The 22,182-nt window shown below is 35.8% G+C and overlaps 3 protein-coding genes across 3 annotated transcripts; 2 read left to right on the top strand and 1 right to left on the bottom strand.

Moving 5' to 3' along the window:
* Positions 1–3,146: 3,146 nt before the first annotated feature.
* Positions 3,147–5,399, top strand: LOC145609276 (putative F-box protein At3g16210). The gene is made up of 2 exons (XM_081664802.1): positions 3,147–3,341; positions 3,992–5,399. Exon 2 carries the CDS (start codon positions 3,996–3,998, stop codon positions 5,232–5,234), a length of 1,239 nt encoding a protein of 412 aa, XP_081520928.1. The 5' UTR covers positions 3,147–3,341; positions 3,992–3,995; the 3' UTR covers positions 5,235–5,399.
* A 1,132-nt stretch (positions 5,400–6,531) lies between these two features.
* LOC145608602 (eukaryotic translation initiation factor 3 subunit H) lies at positions 6,532–13,756 on the top strand. The gene is made up of 12 exons (XM_081664216.1): positions 6,532–6,716; positions 6,815–6,906; positions 8,689–8,805; positions 8,941–9,044; positions 9,723–9,789; positions 11,162–11,295; positions 11,375–11,423; positions 11,824–11,895; positions 11,991–12,092; positions 12,186–12,253; positions 12,907–13,059; positions 13,324–13,756. Exons 1-12 carry the CDS (start codon positions 6,707–6,709, stop codon positions 13,379–13,381), a joined length of 1,026 nt encoding a protein of 341 aa, XP_081520342.1. The 5' UTR covers positions 6,532–6,706; the 3' UTR covers positions 13,382–13,756.
* A 984-nt stretch (positions 13,757–14,740) lies between these two features.
* On the bottom strand, positions 14,741–18,477 carry LOC145608516 (probably inactive leucine-rich repeat receptor-like protein kinase At3g28040). The gene is made up of 2 exons (XM_081664131.1): positions 16,543–18,477; positions 14,741–16,319 (listed from the first exon to the last, which is right to left on the bottom strand). The coding sequence occupies exons 1-2, from the start codon at positions 18,093–18,095 to the stop codon at positions 14,846–14,848; spliced, it is 3,027 nt and encodes a 1,008-aa protein (XP_081520257.1). The 5' UTR covers positions 18,096–18,477; the 3' UTR covers positions 14,741–14,845.
* Between the last annotated feature and the right edge of the window lie 3,705 nt (positions 18,478–22,182).

Raw genomic sequence — 22,182 nt, 5'->3', positions numbered from 1 at the left:
CATTTTTAAGGTAATTAATAACTTTTAACTTTTATATGGTAACTCTAATGATGACATGATTTTAATTTTAATAAACATTGATATACAGTATGTTTTATAAAGGTAATGTAGTTACTTTCACTCACCAACATTTGATTTTTATACATATTAGAAATTAACTTTATCATTTAGCATAAATCACGTTCATTACATTGGATTCATAGCAGGGTAACTTTTATTTGTTTTGGTGTAACTTTTGATCATATTTATTAATATTATTATTACTCCAAAGATAAACTACATACATTACGAGATTATTTTTTATAATCAATCAAATTTCTTAAAAATTACAATAATGTTGCTGTCAAACATAGTTTAATATTGAGATCCGTCCTATTATTTGGGAATAAAATTATATGCATAGTTTATATAATAAAAATGTATGCATCTTTTATAAAATAATACTATATACATCTTATATATTCTAGAATCAAATATTATATCTGCTAATAATTGATATTGCTATCATAATGATTACACTAAGATAAATCTATTTAATAAGTTAACTAAATAAGAATGATATAAATTGTTTTACGACAAGAATATCACAAAAGATCAATTTGTAATAGAAAAAATTGATGGGAATAATCCCACCTTTTGAGCGTCGGAGATTAATAATCCCATCTTTGGGATTCTTTTTAATAATCCCACCTTTGATATCAATCTGTTGAAAATAGTCTCAACCGGTCATGTAACCTGTTATAACAAGTTACATGACACGTGGCGGCCTGTGATTGGTCAAATATATATATATATATATATATATATATATATATATATATATATATATATATATATATATATATATATATATATATATTTAAATATTAGATTTTTAGAAAAAAAAAAATAGAAAACCAAACCCACCAATTCCAGCCACCATCCCCGCCCCTGACTCCGTTCCCTTGCCCCGCGTTTCCGACCACCAAGTCCTCAGCCACGACGCCGGCGATAGCGCTGCAGCGCCAGACCCTCCCTCTCCCCCTCCCCTGAACCACTTGAATCACCAGCCCCCTCCCTCACCCACGATTTGACAAAAACCCAGCACGTTTGAACCACCACCACGCCTCCCTCCTCTTCAGCTCGCCCCTTCTGGCCGCGATTTCGGTCGCCAAACCACCACACGTCTCCCTCCTCTTCACCTCGCCCCTTCCCCGTCCCGATTCTGGCCTTCTTCTTCTGGGTTTGGTTTGGTGGGTTTCGATTTTTCGAAACCCCACCAGGGTTGGGCTGGCTGTCGTCGATCGTCGGCGCGGTGGTTCAGGGGAGGGGGAGGGTCTGTACTGGTGGGTTCCATCCCCTTCCTCTGTCCCGATCTCGACCTCCCTCCCTTTTCCCCGGCTAGTGTGGTTTTGGGTGTGGTGGGTTTTTGATTTTTTGAAGGTGTTTCGGGGTTGGGTTGGCTGGGTTTCGGGTGCGGCTAGTGGTGGCGGTGGTTTTGGGTCTGGGTGGTGGGGTGGTGGTTCTGATTACGGGTTTGGATGGTGGTGGGGATGGTGGTGGTTGTGGTGTGGCTGAGGTGGTGTTGGTTTTCTTTTTTTCTTTTTTCCTTTTTTTTTTTCTTTTGTTGTTACTTTTGTTTTTATTTTATTTTAATTTGTACAAATCAAATTGTGACACGTGTAAAATAAACTTAACAAAAAAAAAATTACCTCTTCAACCGGTTACTGGTCATCCGGAACTATTAGAAGCGGATAAGGTATAAAGGTGGGATTATTAAAAAGAATCCCAAATGTGGGATTATTAATCTCCGACACTCAAAAGGTGGGATTATTCCCATCAATTTTTCCTTTGTAATATTATAGTTTCTATAAATCAAGTTCAACAAAAGAAGATACGTATATTTATGTCTAGAAAATTGATATTGATTTCGTTAGAAGATGGAATCATAGTATCACAATAAGATTTAATTGATATATATAGGGTTGGAAAAATGAGCGGGAAATTTTTTAACTATAGAGCGACACGTTTCAAGCTACAGCTTGAGTGCCCTCTGTTTTAGTATAATTATAGATAGATTGACATAATAGAAATAGTGGATCTATTAAGTAGCCAAATTCTAATGAAAAATCTTTATCAATCGTCCAAGACCATATATATTGATAAATAGAATTATTATTTATTTGTTAAATAGTCGACTTCATGGTAAAAAGCATAACAATTCAAGAAGAAAAGACACATACACATGTTAACACTTAACACTAACTTAATTGATTAAGGGTCTGTTCACATTTACTTAATTTGAGTTCACTTTAGTTTAGTTCAGTTCAGTTCAGTTCACTTCAGCTCCAATCAGTTCAGTTCAGCTCTTAATTTCCCTCTCTCATAAAATGTTCATTTCAGATCAATTCAGTTCAGCTCCAATCAGTTCAATTCAGTTCAGTTCAGTCAAAGTGTTATAAATTTTTTTCCTGATATAAGTAAAAATAAGGCAAACTAGCTTAATTAAAAATAAAAATTGTGTTGCTAAAAAAAACACAAAGTGTTATATGTGGCTGACCGCACGATGTAGCCAGCCATTATATGGGTTACTTCGTTAGTGTAATGGGGGTTACTGGTCAATGTTAGAGGGGTTACCTTGTCATGTTATAGAGTTACTTGGTCAGTGTTAAGCAAGATTAGCCTTAGGTCTTAAGATTTTAGATGACATCATCATTTTCTAATTTTACAGTCTTAAGACGAGACTTTATTATTTTTAAGCATTTATGAAGTTTGGTCTTAATAAAATCTGAAGTGGAGTCGTGAAAATTCAAGACTCAACTTCAGACTCAATTTAACACTCATTATTTTTTTTTAATTTTTTAAAAACTTTAATATTTAATTTGTATGTAATAAAATGAGTCTGAGCGATGAAGAAATAAATTTTATCGAGTTTTAAGAAGTCTTAACATAATTATAAATTAAAAAAAAAATATTAAATTTAATCTAAAAAACGGCAATACATTAAAGTCTTAAGATGAGACCGCGCTAATCTTGCTCTTATAGGGGTTACCCGGTCGCTATTATAGGAGTTAATTGATCACTGGTAAAGGAGTTACTTTAAGTGGTCGGTTGCACACAAGACGGGCTGAATAAAAAATAAAATAAAATAAAAACTGTGTGCATCTTTATGCTAATTCTCTATCTTTATCTTAATTCTACAGTAGTATCCTAAATTCATACTACCAAAACCAAACACCTAAGTATTTATTTTTGACACAACAATTCTCTTTCTCTCTTCCGATTCTCTTATCCTCTAATTAATAATATCAGTTGTAGTGGCAATTTTAAGGGGAGTTGCGATTGGAATTTCGTTGTTGCAGGTACAGCGAATTTCGTTGTTTTGTTTTGTTTTGATTTTTATTTTTAAATTTCGTTTTCGATGTAATTTAATTTGTTTTCAATTTGCCCCAATTTAAGATTTTCTGTTTGTGCCTATATACTACGTTGATTATATAGTCGTATTTGGTGGGTATAAAGTAGTTTATTGATTCCCAATAGTATTTTTTGTGAATGTTGAAGAATGTCTTATGTTTGGGATTTCTATGAGATGAAATTTGTCCTCACTTAATTTAAATGATTGATTTATATCTTGTTGATGCATGTATTTGATGTTTGTAATTGCTGAGGAATTGTTGAAGTTTTTACATCGAATTGAATAATAGGATTGAGGAATTGTTGAAGTTTTTACATCTAATTGAATAATTGCTGTTTGCTATTGGAAAAATTCTGTTTTGTTAGGTGATTTCATGTTTTAATCATCTTTTATTATTCAATAGTTGTGATGATAAACTAAATTGATTATGATAAAATTTGTTTATCAATCTGGTTTTGAGGCAAAAGTATATCATATGTACATAGTTTGATTTTAGAAGCCTATTTTAATATTAATTTTGTTTTAAGGGAGGTAAAGATTGAATTTTTGGCTGAAAAACACTTTTTTTTTTTTTTTTTTTTTCTTTTTTCCTTGTAGTCAAATGGAGGTTGGGAAAACAAACTACATCCTTCTCCCTGATGATTTGTTAGGGGGCATCTTTTCGAGGCTGCCAGTGAAAGACTTGTTACGATTAAGATGCGTCTGCAAGTCATGGTGTGCCCTCATTGACGACTATAGCTTCATATTGATGCACCACCATGCCCAATATGCTACTAGCAAAGCAGATGGCGATGTGCCACTCCTCCTTTGGTTTTATATGTTTATGCATCCGGATCAATGCTATCTTTTTTCTAAACACGGAGGGGATGACGTTCTTTTGAATTTGATATCAGATGTGGAACGCGATAAAAAATTTGCTCTCACTGTTGATCCAAAAATAATAGTGAACACTAAATGTAGAGGCAGCGCTAATGGCATTATTTGCTTTCACATTGAATTGTTTAATAATGAACGGGGGGACTTTGAATTCTATTGTGGGTTGTGGAATCCGGCCACAAGATGTTTTAAGATGGTTGCATTTCCAAAAGCCCCAGATCAATCGTTGCCTCAATGTTCTTGTGTTGTTGGCTTCATGTATGATGCTTTGTCTAACGATTTCAAGATTATGGGAAGAACTTGTATTGTGTCTGACTCAGACAGCCCATACATAAACTTGGCTTATGATATCTTCTCACTAAGCACCAACTCGTGGAAGAGGCTTAGTAATCAGCCAATTTACTCGGGTGCTCGTGGCCCTGGCCTTGCTATTGTCTCATTTTCGACCATGGATGCGTTTGTAAATGGTGTTTATTATTGGATTGCGTACTTGTCTAATGATGGTACCAAGGATTGGATCCTTTCTTTTCAGTTAAGTACCGAGACGTTTAAGTTATCTGATCTACCACAAGGGATTGTTCAGCAGCCCATGAACATGAATGTAGATCAATTGTTCGGACGGGAGATTGGTCTGTACAAAGAATCCCTTGCAGTATATGTTACCCAAAATCCCGAGGAACAAGTTGGTCACATTGAAATCTGGGTAGTTACCGAATTTGACAATGTGGGAGCTCCAATAGCATGGCAGTGCTTGTTTGTAACTGCGCCAATTCATGTAAGGTCCGGTCCGTATGTCGTGGGATCACGGCTCGATCGTGATCTCCTGGTCAAAATTGATGATATGCTATGGGTTTACAATCCCACAACAAACAAGTTTTCGGAAAAGAGCATACTAATTTCGCAGTGCTTTAGATATGTAGAGAGTCTATTTCCTCTAACAAGGACCTTATTAGGCTATTATTAGGACCTTAGGACTTAGGACTTGTGTCCTTATATTCTACAATAATGTTTATTAAATTAGCCGATATGCTCAATTAGCTAGGCTAAATTTGGTCTACTAGCTCATATGTTCGATTTGTCAAGTCGAGTTTACAAGCCACAGACCCATGGCCTCATGGGGCAGGTTATATAGCGATAATGATCATGTGGAGTTAATAAATCTATGCTTATCGAATATGCAATCAAGTTTACTTTGATTTACTTATATTCTTTTGGCTCGAGCATGTTCTTAACAACTCTAGCTAATGAGGACTAATCAAGTCAATCAATGTACCATATAGGCCAACACAACTCGATGGAGCAAAATACCATTGATAGGCATAATCCATGTAGCTTATCCTAGATTTGCTTGAGCAACTTTAATTAAATCCGTTATAATTTACTTTTATCATTCTAGCTTAATCCCTTGTATCATATGGCTATACTTTTCTATGATCCATTTTGAGCCACCCCTTTGATTTAACTAAAGCTCAATTTACAGTTATAACTACTTATAAGTGATTAAGTTTAAATTAATACACCCCAAAATTCTAATCATTTATGAGATGGATCTTACCCTTAATCAACTTTTTATTAATCCGACTATAATCCAAAATGTATACACGTAATGTAGACCATAATGTAAAGTATAAATACCATAGTATATTATCTCACATGTTTTTGCTGGTGTGGTATATACAAAGTACAGTACTTCTTAAGTCACATACATCGACTCATGCAATACAACTATACAAGTGGTCAAGTGCATAGTTGCATACTATGCTTAGATCTAAAAGTTAAAATAATTCCACCGTGACAGAACAACCTAAAAACCGAAGTGATTTACCCTTAAAATCGCAAGGACGGCAGGACGCTCTAATGTTTCATGAGAAAAATATAATATGACATATCTTGACTACGAAATAGATTTTATACAAACCTGATTAGAAGTGTCAAAATCAAATCTGATTGAATGAAACTGATCTGACTAAAAAAGCTCGATACAAATTTCGACTCGTATGCACACAATAATTTAGCGTGATTCAACTTTGAAATAAAATCGACACAACCCGATCTTACCAAACCCGACCCAAATCTCCGAATTAACACTCCTTAATCCGATCCGCACCCTCAATTTGATACAATTACAAACTCGTTTTGAGTGGGCCGAAACCGCATAACAAAAATTGTCTAACAAAGTTTACAACCAACTTAAACTCCTAAAGAGACTCGGACTTCTACTCATAATTAAGCCCATAAATAAACAACTAAAAAAACCAACAAAAAGAAAATCAAAATTAGAAATTCTGAGCGTAAGAAAATTTGGGTATCTAGGGTTTATCTTTCTCTCTCCTCTTTCTCTTTATCACTCCAGCAGGAAGAGAAAAAATACTCTTTCACTTTCCTCAAATTCCTCTTTTTCTCTCTCTTCCTGTTCGGAGTTTTCATCAATTAATCATGGCGAATCGTAAGAATTTCTGATTTTTTCTGCAATTTTTTTTTCAATTTTTTTGGTATAATTTTTTGTTTTTCTGATTGAAGTTTGAATTTTAATGGTGGTTTCAGAAGCTCCAGCACCAATTCGATCGTTTCTTCAAGCTGCTGCGAAGCCGGAAGAAGCTCCTCTTCCTCTTCGCGTTGTTCAGATTGAGGGCCTGGTCATTCTCTCTCCTATTTTTATTAATTTTTAGAGATTTCGTTTAATTTGATTTAGTTGTGAAAGCATTGTTTTTTCCGGAATTTGATAAGTTTTTTTAGAAGAATTTCGGTCCTTTTTTTAATGGAATTGATATAATTAGATGTCTTAATTCTGTAAATCTTATTGTTGGATTAAAGTTGTTATTTTTTTTTTGGTATATCCCTTGATTTGGAAAATTGCACATCTCTTTGATGCAATTACATGTCTCAGAAACCAAAATTTTGAATTTGTGTCTCCATTATCGTGATCACTGGATTTGCGTACGAGTGAAACATGTTGAATTATGTTTTGCAATTGGATTGAATCGGACGGAATTGATGGAGGTATAGGATGTTTGTAAAGTGTGTAGGTGTTTATCGGTTTTGCAAAAATTATAGGGCATTAGATTAATCGCTGAAGATAATTACAGTGTGGATATAATTGAATGGTGTTGGATTGGGGTAGGTGATTTTAGAGCTGAATTTGAAGATAAAAGGGTGGATGTAAGAAGAGTGGAATGAAGTGGAGAATTCAATTGTTAACTGCAAGCTGTACTTTAGCAACTGACTAATGTGGGGGGAGATGGAGTAACAGAAACAATGAGTTATTTATTGATGGAAGTGGGAGATATCAGATATATGAATGATGCAAGAATAATAATATTGGCTGAGGGGACAACTTTTTTTCTTTTTTCATTTTGATTTAGATTTAGGATTGTTTTTGTTTTGATAGAGGACGAGGCCTTGAGTAAGTGAATAATAGAGTGATTTTGATTTTGGATTGTTTTTGTTTTGATAGAGGACGAGGCCTTAAGTGAATAATACAGAGATTGCGATTTTGCCATAAACAGTTGTTTTTTCATTTTCTGTTGCTGAAGGCTAAGGTAGATTATGCAAATTTGATGTTTTGGATTGCTTAAGACTTAAGGTTAAGTGTTGGTAGGAGATGTTAGTCTCTATTAGGGATGAATAGCCATTACTCCGGTCCATTACATAGAGATATGATATTAACATCCCTTGGATATGAAAAGAAGTAGGTTGAGTTATGCAATCCTAAAAGTTGAAGTGTTTCTAGCAATTGACTAACAAGGGAGAGAGAAAAGTGGATATATTCATTGATTCAGAAATATTGACTATGATGGCGAGTTCAAACTGAATTCATGATCAGTGTGAGTATATAGGAGGTTGAGATCTCAAAGCATATGTGTTTTTGAAGTTAAAAGTTGTATGTTTGACTTTTCAATGGATGGCTTAGACTAAACCCTGCATTATGAATTGGTTAAGACTACAAATTTAGTAGTGCCAACGATGATCAGTTGGGCTGCTCTAAATTCTATCTGAAAAATGTGATGTGTAACAACCACTATGAATGAAAGTAGGCTGAGTCAAGAATTTCTTGATCTTTCATTTGAATCATCTTTCCTTTTGTTCTTCATGTGGGGCATTTGTCAATCATTCTATAGTTGTTGTGTTAACATTGGGACGATTATTAATGAATTTTGCTAGTCTTCGGTTTTGATGCAGTAGCAAATTTTTATTTTCTCTAAATTGAGAATGCTTGTCAGTAGGCCGTAGTTTGATGTATGACTTTTATGCATGTAATTTTTACATGTTAAAACATACTTATAATTCTATTTTAGTAGCAAACACGAATATGTTAGAAAAGGGGTTTCATCGAAAATAATCTCTATCGTGCATATGTAGCTGTAAATTAGTAGGTTTTTACGATTCTGACATTTTTTAATGACATGTAATTTGTGCAGGCAATACTGAAGATAATTAAACATTGCAAGGACTTTTCCCCAGCTTTAGTCACGGGGCAACTTCTTGGTTTAGATGTTGGCAGTGTCCTTGAAGTTACTAACTGTTTTCCATTCCCGGTATGCAAAGTGATTTGTCTCTTATTTTCATTCTCCTACCCTTTTTACTCGATCTTGGGATATGAAGTGTCCTATTTTGCGAGTATTTATTTATTTTTGGTTATTGATGTCTATTGTCATGTGAAACATGCTTAGATTAGAGAAGAGGATGAAGAGCTGGAGGCTGAGGGTGCAAATTATCAACTTGAGATGATGAGGTGTTTGAGAGAGGTTAATGTTGACAATAACACTGTTGGATGGTAAGCTCTGATTGATTGTCCTGGTTATGTTTCTGCCAAAGAATTTGTGTTCAACAAATGAATTTTATTTGATGTTTAGTAATTACACAACATCTCCTGATTAAGTAGTTGCCCTTTATCTCCGCAATGTTTTAATTGGTAGTTGTAGGAGCTAATTTATTTTATCAATCTTTTGCCTTTGAGATTGTTACTTGTCCACTTAGCGCTTTTCCTTTTTGTCTGTATATTGTTCACGTATAAGAGATGAACTTGATCATTTAATTATTGCAAATCAACGTCATTGTCTTGGCATTTGCACCATATCCTTTGTCCCATACTCAGTTGGGTTGTAGATACCTTGGCTGGGGGTCTCTATTGCCATAATCAATCTAGTATTGCTGCAAGATTGTTTATATAAATATCTTAGTTATATGTCTCAGAATAGCTTATAAACTGTCTTGACGTACACACTATCTAGTTGAGAGTTGAGACTACTAAGGTAGCCTGAGTGAGGGTTCTTAACCTGCTTTCACAATGTCTTCATGTGTGTCTCTATTAGCAATCGTTAAACTAGTCTTTGTTCATTGGGATAAAGTTAATTATATTTTGTCATGCTAACCCCAACGTGTTTAAGAATTTTAATCTGGTTGTTGTTGCTACTGTGCTCTCTGCCTCATTGCGATAAATGTAACATTTTAGGTACCAGTCAACCTTGTTGGGGTCTTACCAGACTGTGGAACTGATTGAGACGTTCATGAATTACCAGGTAATTCTAATTTGACTTCTTAACTGCACATACACAGAGTATCTAGTGGTAGTCTGTTTCAATAAAAAAATCACCAGAGCATCTTACCATTGTTGTATCATTTCATATTGGGTGACTTTTCGATTGTTTCAAGTCACAGTGGTGCTTTTGATTTAAGTTTACTAAAAGGGTACATTAGCTAATCTTGATTTAATCTTTAGATTCTCCATGGCTGCTTGTGCTGAAATAAATTCAAGCCTTACTTTCATCATTCTTCTTGGGGAGATAAAGAGAATAATTAAAATTGAAGTGTTTTCTATTTTTAGTTCCTCTATGTTGATAATCAACATTATTTATTGATCTTAAATTAATTAGTTGTAGTAGTACTCTATCATGTTTCAATTAGTTTGACTTGTGCTGCATCTACATTGGCTTTCATTTGCTTGGAATTTTTTTTCATGAAAAGAAATATTTGCTTTTCACCTGTGCCATCAAACGTTGTCAACTTGACCTTTGTTATTTTCTCATCATTCTAGTAATTTGAGTGGAATGGTTTGGAATTAGGATTGAAAGTAGGTTGGTATGGGATTGGAAATTGATACTTTGTACCATCTGTTGGTTCAATTTAAGATTGTACATAAATCCTTAATTTTATTAGCCAAACCCACCTGTCCCTTGGATTTTAAGCCCCGTATCTTAGGGGTTTGAGGTATGGATTTGAAATTCATAATTTTGGCAAACAAACACATAGTATAGATTTTACCCATTTAAATCCGTGTTTCATACCGAAAAAACTGCTTTTCGAACACTACACTAGACACACCGTGAACCTTTTTGAACATTTACTTGTCTATTGTTAAAAAAGTTGCCTACTTTTTGTATTTTTCAAAATAATGGATACACATCAATTATGTTTTCCCATGTTTTGGTAAACAAATGTTCAACTTTAGTGAGGTTCGACATGTTATATCAATGCAAGTGCCAATTTGTGGTTTCGATGAAGTTCATTCAGCATTTAAAGCGTTCATTTTTCTTAAGGTATAGGTTGACAAATATGACATTAATTTACTCAGCATTGTGTCTCAGCTGTAATTGATTTGTATAACTGTTTTATTGACCTTTTGGGTTCTATTAATAATTTATATATTCACACTAAAAAGTTGCCCCTAGTCTTCAATATGGCCAGTGATTAAGTTTTTATATTTTTTAATTAGCTTTAAGGATGCAGAGTTATTGAGGCTTATCAGCTATTTCCTCATTGTATCATCTTGTTTATCCTTTGATTTTTTTTTTTTTTTTATTTATTTTATTTATTTTTTTTAAATAAGTAATCTTCTGGAGGTTATATTTCAGTTTGATTTTTTATTTTTTGACGGTTTTAATGTCATTGCAGGAAAATATAAGACGTTGTGTTTGCATTATATATGATCCATCAAAGTCAAATCAAGGTGTCCTGGCTCTGAAGGCACTGAAGCTTTCAGATTCTTTTATGGAGCTATACCGCAGCAATAATTTTACTGGAGAGAAGTATGCCCTTTTTTCTTGTCCAATGTCATTTTCGTGAACTAAAACATTTCTTTTACTCATACCTGGTCCATTATTATAGGTTGAGGGAGAAGAATTTGACATGGGTGGATATATTTGAAGAAATTCCTGTAAGTGATGGTTCTTCTTGAATTGTAGATAGTTGTCTACTTCTTTGTAATAGCCAGATGATTTATATAGAATAACATCCTCAATTTCTATTTCCTCCCTGCAAGCTTTAAGAGGGAGTACATTTGAGATGGAGAAGAAGAGATGTACATATTGCTTCTTGGGAAATAATATTGCATTGTGTTCTTTATAAAAAATTTTCTTTAAGGAATTTTACATCTGGTAAAGCTATTGGCAAGTAGAGCTAAGGAATAAAAAAAATATATAAAAAAAAAATAAGGCATGAAAGACTTTTCTCTACTTTGGTGCTTATCCGTGAGATATTTTGGGTGTTGCTTGCTTAGGCTGATAGAAATTCTGTATTCTTTATTGTGTTTGTAGACTAACTTTTGGATTTCACAGATTAAAGTCTCAAACTCGCCTCTTATAAGTGCTGTCATGACAGAGCTGGAAAATGATTCACCAGTCACCCAGGTGTGGTTTCTTCCCCCTTCCCCTATGCATTGCAGAATTATTTTCCCCTAGACACTTTTGTGTAGGAACTTATGTTGCTTGTACTTCTATTGTAGTGTGATTATGATCGCCTGCAATTAGCTACCACTCCATACATGGAGAGAAACTTGGAATTTTTGGTTGAGTGCATGGATGATTTATCTATGGAACAGCAGAAGGTTAGATTTCTACGCTTTATGGAACTTGTTGTCTGTTAGAGTTTCCTTTCAGTTTGACAATAGTCACTTCATTGTGTTTCTATCTTTTTGCAGTTCCAATTCTATTACCGGAACCTCTCTCGTCAACAAGCTCAGCAGCAAGCATGGCTTCAGAAAAGAAGGTAATTTAAGTGATATATGAAATAGCTACCTTTAGCCAATACAAGAGTGCCATAAAATCATACAGAGAAATTAGCATTGACCATTTTGCTCTTTTTAATATCACCTTTTAAGATAAGTTTTGGTAGAAATAGAGAGGCTGCCATTAAATCTGAGATTTGGCCATAAAGGCATTGTGGGTTTACACTAGGAATTTACTGTACGGGACCTCAATTAGGTCCTTTCCTATAACCTTGGATATTCTGCTAAGCTGTTGCCTTTTGATTACCAATATAGCTACTACTATTTCTCTTTTAACAGCATGTTGGATATTGTTGGCATTTCCAAGATTGTCTCTGTTGTATCATTTAATGGATCATGGATTAGTGGTTGATTGAAGACATCTGTGTTCTGGCCTCCAGAGCCTAGACCCTGCCAGTAGTAGAACTCATACCCATCGACTGAATTTGCTGTTGAATGAAATTAAGTTTAATTATTATACCTTTTGATGTTCATTGTTGAGTTGATTTTAGTAGCAACGATGTCTGTATTTAAAAATCATGCTTGCAAATGGCAAGTGTTCTGCTGAGAACAGTTTACTGAGATATAGTCATGACACATTTGCATCTTCTAATGTTAATTTTGCTCTCTCATTCTTGCAATTTGTTCTATGCAGGGCGGAGAATATGGCCCGTAAAGCTGCTGGAGAAGAGCCTTTACCTGAGGAGGATCCTTCAAATCCAATCTTTAAGCCAATTCCTGAGCCATCACGACTGGATAGTTTCCTCATAACAAATCAAATTGGCAATTACTGCAACCAAATCAATGGGTATGTTAAAACTACTAGATAGTTTAGAACTTTTTGTAGTTTGAATAAATAATGAACTTGGGGAGCCCTTGTGATTGTGAGAAGAGTGAGCATAAATCAGTTGCCTGTTTTTCACAGCTGCAAGGCTTTCTACCTTCAGCATGATAGAATTAGATGGTACTTGCGGAGTTTTACTGCCATGAGTTTCCGCAATTTTTTTCTTTCTTCTTTTTAGAGGTGGGTTGGTGATTAACAAGTTTTTAATTGTTTTTGGTTCTGTTGCAGGGTTGCTGGACAGAATTTCAGTAGGTTGTATTTGACCAAGGCATTGCATGAGAATTGAAGTGCGGATGCTTGGTGAGCCTCCCCACAGATCTCACAAGTACAATATTGCTGCCTGAAAATGCTATCAAAATACTATCATCTGGGAGTTGGTGTCAATTTTCGAGGAATGGAGATTTGTAGACTAGTTCATTTTTGTCTGACCACATTCTTGGTGTTTTTTACAATTTTAGTTATGTTTGTATTATACACTCAAGGTTGTAGGATCATTGCTTAGATCTGAATGTAGCAAGGGGATAATTAGCTGCAATAGTGCTGCTGTGCCCTTTTCATGGGGTTTCTTTATTTCAACGTGTACTTTTTCTAAGGAAGCTCGCAAAGGCTTAGTTTGTATACCATCGTTGAATTAATTAATGCCAAAGAAAATGTGAATTCATACAGTCTTGGATACATATGGAATGAGTTATGATTTAAGAATGGAAAGCCTTGAAATTTGCACACTAGTTAATAACTTCGTATGGCTGCAGGCAAGATGAATTCGGCAAGGGTTGCCTCAATGGTTATATTTCATTAGTACTTGTGGGAATTGTGGCGATTAGGTGGCTCGAAATCCTTAATAAAGGTGACCTACAATCTCGCATGTCACAATTGTTATAGCGTTTTTGTTTTGTTTTGTTATTGAAGGGTTCGGCTAAGTTTTATCTATACGCATGTTGCTGTTGCATTGTTTGAATTATACCATCAACGTGACAACTCATTTTCGATTTTTGGGCTTGGGAGTAGTTTATCTTTGTGTTTGTTGAACAAGATTTGTGTCAAGGTTAGCAAGCCCTACTAGTCCGACCGTGTGTGGCTATCAGTTTTGGGTTCAATGTTAATCTAGGAGATAGGGGCTGTTATATACTGCCCAAAGCTATTGGATGACGATCTATAAGCAACTGGGTTGATGGCAGTTACAGGCTTTGCAGTTAAGATTTTGCCAAGCTTTCAAAGCTAAAGAGGAATTGAACAAAACTTTTTATCTTTTACTTTAAAATGAATTCTACTAACTACGTTTTTTAATTGATTGTATCAATGAACGTTTAACTCTATATATTTTATTGATCTAAGAATGTTTGTCCTCATTAAAAATAACACTCTCTACCCCTTTTTCTTCGCCGCGAATTTTTTTTTGGGACTGTATTAATAAAATAAGACGGAGGGAGTATATGATCGGATTAAATTATTATGCTGTTATGTCAAGAAAATGACATATTAATACGCAACAGTATATTGCATATATGCATGGCCAAGGTGATCAAGTGATATACTGATATGTATCCTTAAGAATGGAGCAATTTTTATCTGAGTATCTTAGAAACCACATTGCTAAAAATTACTGTTTCACCAAAAGACTTAACAATCACATACCATATGCAAATGACATCAGGAAAGTTGTTATCAAATCCTTGTCCAAAACATTAAAATAAAAAACAAAAAAAAGCATACAATTTCTTCACATCCTAATGATCCTACCTACTTAAATTCAGTAACCTTCTTGTCTCTGAGGAACTGGGGTTTTGATCACTTGAAGAATCTGAACCACCTCAGACATCGAAGGCCTGATCGAAGGAACTTGAGAGGTGCAAACCAGTGCCACCTTCAAAACAGGCAACACCTCTCCATCAGGGTACTCCCCCATGCTATGATCAACACAATCCAACACGTTCCCTTCCTCGAGTAACACTCTTACATGATCATTCAGTATCACCACATTGTCTTCCCCATATTCTATAGGCCTTCTTCCTGTAATAATCTCAAGCACCATGATTCCAAAGCTATATACATCACATTTTTCGTCAACTCTCAAGCTCTGGCACACTAATTCAGGGGCTGCATAACCCGGTGCACCCTGAAATCTATTGCCGGCTATACTATGATTGTCAAACCTGGTAAGCAATCTAGCTAGTCCAAAGTCAGAAACTTTAGCATTGTAATTTTCGTCTAGTAGGATGTTGCTTGGTTTCAAGTTGTAATGTATGATTGGTGGGCTGCAAGAATGATGCAAATGAGCGAGCCCCTTTGCTGTTCCAAGTAAGATTCTGAACCGTGTATCCCAAGAGAGAGGAGCTAAGTTAAGCGGCCTTTCATGGAGCCTGAATTGGAGGCTGCCGTTGTTAGCATAGTCTGAAACCAATAGCTGCAACTGAGGAGTCCAATAGTATCCTCTAAGAGATGCCACATTTAAGTGTCTGACCTTCCCTAGAGTTCTGACCTCCCTATCAAAGTCTTCCGGATACTGAAGTATGTTGGACTTGTAGAGCTTCTTTACTGCCACGATCCTGCCTTCAGCCCCTATGGTAGCCTTGTAAACAGTGCCAAATACCCCTCCTCCGATCTCAGAGGCCTTGTTAATAAGAGACTCAGGGTCAGCAAACAGGTTTCCTGATGTCCTAGTATCAAAGAGGACTAGTCTCCCTACTGAAGGTGTTCCTGACCGAGATGAGCTTGAGAAAATGCTTTCCAACGCGTTGTCAATGAAAGCAAGTCTCCTCCTAGCAGAAGCATTTAGTAGGGTTATGATAATTACCCCAATTACGATTATTGCTGCTGCTGCTATCGCAATGATGGCTGAGATACTGAGGAATTTGTGATGATCTAATCTTCGTGCTATCTCGTTCCCCTCATTATTACCATGCATGCTGTTGGGATATGCATTGGGATCAAGGACTAATGGCTTTTGTACATTCAACTTGCAAGGACCTTTTAGTAAGGGTGAGCAAAGTCCCAAGTTTCCTTGTAATGCACTTGCATCCAAACTCGGAAAAACTCCCCCTGGAGGAAGTCTACCAATGAGCTTGTTGTAGGAGACATTAACTGCTAGAAGATTCTGCATTGTACCTAGCTCTTTAGGCATCTCCCCACTTAGCTCGTTCGACTCCAGCCTTAGAAATTCAAGCCCCTTTAGCATTGACATAGAGCTCGGAATTGGACCACTTAAATTATTGTGAGACAAACTCCTGTAATTCATAATTTTATGCAATCATGATCAGTAAACATCCTAAAAAAGGGAAGAAAGAAACAGAAATACTCAATTTTGGTACATTTTCCCCTGTTTGCTAATCTAGAATAGTTCTCAATTAATGCTAGACTATAAATATGATAAAATTGCAAGGAAAAACTAATGTTCAAGGCATCAAAGCTATAAAAAAAACAGAATTTACTTGATAAATGAGTACTTACAATAAATATAGTGATGAACAATTGCCAATCTCCTGTGGAATAGGGCCAGTCAAGGAATTATCATCCAACTGAAGAATAGATAAGCTGCTTGAAGAATCACACAAATCCCCAGGAATCATCCCATATAATGCACTGCCTCTAATATCTAACACTGTTAAGTTCTGAAGGTACCCAATTTCTGGGGGTATCCTAGAATGAAGGTTATTCCTAGACAAGTTTAAGTACCTTAAGCTAGAGAAAAGTCCCATTTCTGGTGGGATTTCCCCTGAAAGATCATTATTTGACAGATCCAACACAAGCAAGGACTCGAAAACCTGACCCGAGGCCGGTGGGATTGAGCCTGTGAACCTGTTTTCTGACAAGTCTATTTCTTCCAACCCCATTGTAAACAGCCTTTCTGGGATGCTCCCATTGAAGAGGTTACCCTTAAGTTGGAGGGTTTTTAGCCCACTGCATTGAACTATTGAAGTGGGTAAATTCCCAGTAATCTTGTTGTTTGACAAAATGAGGGATTTAAGTGATTTAAGATCACCCATTGACATCGGCAAAACTCCTGTTAAACCATTATCTGAAACATCTAAATGTTGTAAACTGGTCAAATTTCCTACCCACTGAGGAAGTTCACCATTTAAGGTATTCTGTGCTAAATTTAGGAACACCAAAGATTTTAGTGTACCAAATGTTGTGGGTATATTACCAGCAAAGAGATTACTGTTAAGATCGAGTTTAAGCAAATGCGGGCATAGACTAATGTCGAATGGTATTAAACCCGAAAACTGGTTACCTTGCAAGTGTAATTCCTTGAGATTATGCAAGTTATATACACCAGTTGGGATTTTACCAGAGAGTTGATTATTTGACAGGTCTAATAATCTGAGCCTTTTTAGAGCAAAAATCCCACCGTTTTGGATAAAAGGGTTACCAGAAAAATGATTATTTGAGAGGTTTAACCCATTTAAGACACTACATTTAGAGAGTGTACTTGGTATTGTACCTTCAACGGAGTTTCCGGATAAAGAAAGGTAGCTTAAAGATGGGAAATTTTGGAAAATGTTATCAGCCAATGGACCAGATAACATATTTTGAGAGAGATCAAGGTATCTTAGAGACGAACCGAGGCTCGAAAATGAACTAGGGAGTTGCCCTATAAATTTGTTGTGACTAAGATCAAGGGTTTCAAGGTTAGGAAGTTGGGCTAGTTCTGGCCTTAATTCACCAGTCAGATTGTTGTTAGATATTGACAGTACCTTAAGTCCCTGCAGCTTCTGCAACCCTTTTCCTAGCCGGCCCGAAAGGCCTAGCCCTGTTAGGTAAACCCCAGAAACCCGGCCTGTGGCCGGGTTGCATTGAATGAACTTCCAAGAGCAAGGAGATCCATCATCCTCAGTCCATGAGCTCAATGCTGGTGGGTTATGAAGTTCTGACTTGAACACTATTAGTCCCAAAATGTCGTCGTTTAGATCGATCGCCACATCCTCGTAGGCAGCCCTAGAACATCTCATGGCACAACATGATAGTAGTAGAAAGCACACTATGAGCTGAAGAGTGCCCATTTTGCAACTATTTTCTTTGAGTAATTTTTTTTGGGTGCATAAAGTTATGTATACATAACTGTAACTAACTAAATATCATATAATAATTAAACTTTGAGTTAGTCCACTCAAAAAAAGGTGAAATCTTTACCTAAAAAGGAATTGTGGGTGATGAAATTTTGGTGGGTTTTTTGCAGGGAAAGAAAGGCAGATGTATCAGAAGAAATTGATTGAAATCTTTGGGAGAATGTTTTGAAAAAATTATGGTGCCAAAAAAAAAAAAAGAGTGGGGTGTAATGTGTAAAGAGAAAGACAAGTCAAGTAATTGGTCCAAAAAATGCATGTGACACCATATCAGAAGATAAAATAATGTGTATACAGCATATAATGCAACAAAATGTTTACATCCTCTTGTCTAAGGCATCCTATCTGTGCAATTTTGTCTCTTTTTAGGGTTGATTTATGGCTATATTTTTCCCATACTTTGGTGTTTGAAATTAGTATACAGTACACTTCATTAATGACAATGGGAATATTTTGGTACTTCACTGTTAGTAGTAAAGCTATGACAGTAGTAAGGCTGATGGGTTTGTGGGGAATTTTGGCAGAGGCTTATTTACCTAGGATTAATTGATAATATTCAGTTGATGTGAAGCCTCAACTATTTGGTTATTAAAAGCTGAAATCCCGGGAGCTGTATAGCGAAAAATAGTGAAACTAGCTGATTGTATTAATTGTTCGGTAAAACCGTGGCTTAAAAGTGTAGCAAATAATTAGAATTAATTTTGATAGACATTTTAATAGTGTCATCTCATCAACGTGACTATTAATTTCGGACGAATTCCTTACCAAACACATCTAAAATCATAGGCTAGCTGGAGAAGTGGTTAGTTAATCACTTGATAAAGTACTGATTATATAATTATTGAATGCTAAATACTCTACTTAACTAAACCCTACATCTGAATCTTGTCTGCTCCTGCCGACCTAAAAGGGTAACTGGATGACAAAATCTAAACAAGCAATAAATGCATGCATGTCTTGTATGAAAATTGTAATACAGTACAAGATAAGTGTAGTTTTTGTAAAGATAAAGTCTTCATTTTGTGGCATTAACATAATAGCTACAAGTATTTGGATAAATTTACTTCGTTGTCACATTGTCTCAACAGCTAATCAGCTAAAGTCCAATCATACTAATTGAACTAGCAAGAAAAAATGACCATAGTAGTGAATAAGGAGTACACAATATGGTCTTTTTATCAAGTGCTTATGGCAATTTTGCCACCCAATAAAAAAAATCCCTACAAGCAAGAGTTATAACAGTGAAAGGATGAACCGGACCTGGGTTATTAGCTTAACAAGCGTGTCCATGAACACTTGTTAGAAAAACCGATAATAATAATGAGCTTGCAAGACCAAACTGCTAGCAGTTAACATGGTTAGCACCAAGTGGACACAAGACAAACATATATTGGCACCAAACTACCAATCATTCTATGCGATATCTTCAAGAATCTTCAAAGATAAGAATAAAACCCAACACACATTTATTCAACTTAACATAATTTAAAGGCCACAATATTTTAAGGCCTTCATAATTCTAGTTTGGATTGTTAGCTATATTAAGCTGATGTAATGTTGCAATAGTGGAGCTTTAACTTCCAACACACTCCCTTCATCACATGTGACTTGATTGTGAGTTTGTGATGCCTCTATTTGGCTCACGGGCACAAATTCAATTCATGTACCTTTATAATGTTATAATGTTGGGTGACGGTGATATATATTATATAGTACTGTAATAACATTGATTTTGTCATGTCAATATCATAATATGTTATTAGATAAAATAAATAAAATATCGTGTTTTTCTTAAGTAGAAATAAATCATTGTTGAATTTTCACGTATACCCTAACCTCAATAAAATAGTGGAGATGAGTGTCTTGTAGTAGACAATCATAAATCGGGATTACTCAAAAGGTAGGGAAAATGCAAAAGTTTCGAACGTAATTGGTTCTTAATCAAAATTAAGTGCAACAAAATTAGCTAGTCAGTTCTTGTACTTGTATTAATTAGCTTAGTTAATTAGTACGCTTACCCATCTTGACATGAATCAAATACATTGAAACAACTTCATCTAAAGCTTGCTCATATGCATGATTTGTTAATTAGTGATGCTTTTGTACAAATCTACTCCAATCTTTATTTGAATGTCTAAAGTGGCATGAATGATATAATACACGAAATCGGAGCTATTTAGGAGGTGTCGAGTGCTGGTGGGATCATATAATATTGTGTGGACCCATATATGACCATTATCCGGCAACGTAAAGCCCCCGTGAGAGCTTATAGCCAATACAAAATGCATGTACGAAAACCGATAAATTGACCATTTAAAAGCAAATTGGATGGTTCCACCCACCCAATTAAACACACAGAGGGTATTAGGAACCATGGTAAACATCTCGGCAATTTTTATTTCCAAGCGAAAAAAGGTCAAAAAAATTACAAAATTAAAGGCTATAATCCACAATTTTAATTTTGAGGAAATTTTGAGGTTTCGGGGCCCATTGGCGAAAAGTGTTGAGACACCAGAGTTGTAAAAAACTGACCCGACCAGAGGACCCGACCTTAACCGACAATGATCTAACCCAACCACTTTTCACCACCGGGCCCAAAACCTCAAAATTTCCTTTAAAAACGTGGATTATAGCCTTTAATTTTGTAATTTATTCACCTTTTTTTGCCCGAAAATAAAAATTGCCGAGATGTTTAACATAGTCCCTAACACCCTCCAGAAGTCCAATTGGGTCGGTTGAACCATCCAATGTGCCCTTAAACGGTCAATTTACCTGTTCGCAACTTGCACCGATTTTGTAAACCCAAGCCTACCACAGACGTTTATGACAGCATATAATGATCATATATAGTTTCAAACGGCATTATATGACCCCCAGATGTATCCCTTAGGGTCTCATGTCTTTTCGTCACTAGGCCCTGAAACCTCAAAATTTCCTCAAAAAGCGTGGATTATAGACTTCAATTTTGTAATTTTTTAACCTTTTTTTCGCCCAGAAAAAAAAATTGCCGAGATGTTTATCATGGTCCCTAATACCCTCCGGGAGTCAAATTGGGTCGATGGAACCATCTAATATGCCCTTAAACGGTCATTTTACCCGTTCACAACTTGCACCGATTTTGTAAACTCAAGCCTACCACGGACGTTTATTACAACATATAGTGATTATATGTGGTTTCAAATGACATTATATGACCCCCCAAGATGTATCCCTTAGGGTCTCAAGTCTTTTCGCCACCGGGCCCCGAAACCTCAAAATTTCCTCAAAAAGCGTGGATTATAGACTTCAATTTTTAATCTTTGACCTTTTTTCGGCCGGAAATAAAAAATGTCGAGATGTTTACCATGGTCCTTAGTACCCTCCGGGAGTCCAATTGGATCGGTGGAACCATCCAATATGCCCTTAAACAGTCATTTAACCCGATCGCAACTTGCACCGATTTCGTAAATTCAAGCCTACCACTGACATTATAAAAACATATAATGATCATATATGGTTTCAAACGGCAATATATGACCCTGAGATGTATCCCTTATGGTATCATGGTTTTTCGCCACCAGGCCCAAAACCACAATATTTCCTAAAAAAGTGTGGATTATAGCCTTCAATTTTGTAATTTTTTGACCTTTTTTCGCCCGTAAAAAAAATTTGCCGAGATGTTTACCATGGTCCATAATACACTCCATGAGTCCAATTGGGTCGGTGGAACCATCCAATATGCCCTTAAACGGTCATTTTACCCGTTCAAACTTGCACCGATTTTGTAAACTCAAGTCTGTCACGTACGTTTATGACTACAAATAGTGATCATATGAGGTTTCAAACGGCATTATATAACCCCCCAAGATGTATCCCTTAGGGTCTTAAGACTTTTCGCCACCGGGCCCCGAAACCTCAAAATTTCCTCATAAAGCGTGGATTATAGCCTTCAATTTTGTAATTTTTTGACCTTTTTTCGCCCGAAAATTAAAATAGCCGAGATGTTTACCATGGTCCCTAATATCCTCCGGGAGGAACCATGTAA

This window comes from Chenopodium album, chromosome 23, assembly GCF_948465745.1.
Source record: "Chenopodium album chromosome 23, dcCheAlbu1.1, whole genome shotgun sequence".
Taxonomy (NCBI): domain Eukaryota; kingdom Viridiplantae; phylum Streptophyta; class Magnoliopsida; order Caryophyllales; family Amaranthaceae; genus Chenopodium; species Chenopodium album.
The sequence above is the reverse complement of the archived record's forward strand: the minus strand, read 5'-3'. Positions and strand labels throughout refer to the sequence as shown.

What these genes read in the sequence shown, in the direction of transcription:
- LOC145608602 (XM_081664216.1), top strand. An exon ending in GACAATAACACTGTTGGATG is followed by an intron (nt 9,045 to 9,722) that starts GTAAGCTCTGAT and finishes GTAACATTTTAG; the next exon opens with GTACCAGTCAACCTTGTTGG. An exon ending in GCATGGCTTCAGAAAAGAAG is followed by an intron (nt 12,254 to 12,906) that starts GTAATTTAAGTG and finishes TGTTCTATGCAG; the next exon opens with GGCGGAGAATATGGCCCGTA.
- LOC145609276 (XM_081664802.1), top strand. Translation starts at nt 3,996, where the DNA reads ATGGAGGTTGGGAAAACAAACTACATCCTTCTCCCTGATGATTTGTTA.
- LOC145608516 (XM_081664131.1), bottom strand. Translation starts at nt 18,095, where the DNA reads ATGGGCACTCTTCAGCTCATAGTGTGCTTTCTACTACTATCATGTTGT. An exon ending in TGTTCATCACTATATTTATT is followed by an intron (nt 16,320 to 16,542) that starts GTAAGTACTCAT and finishes TATGAATTACAG; the next exon opens with GAGTTTGTCTCACAATAATT.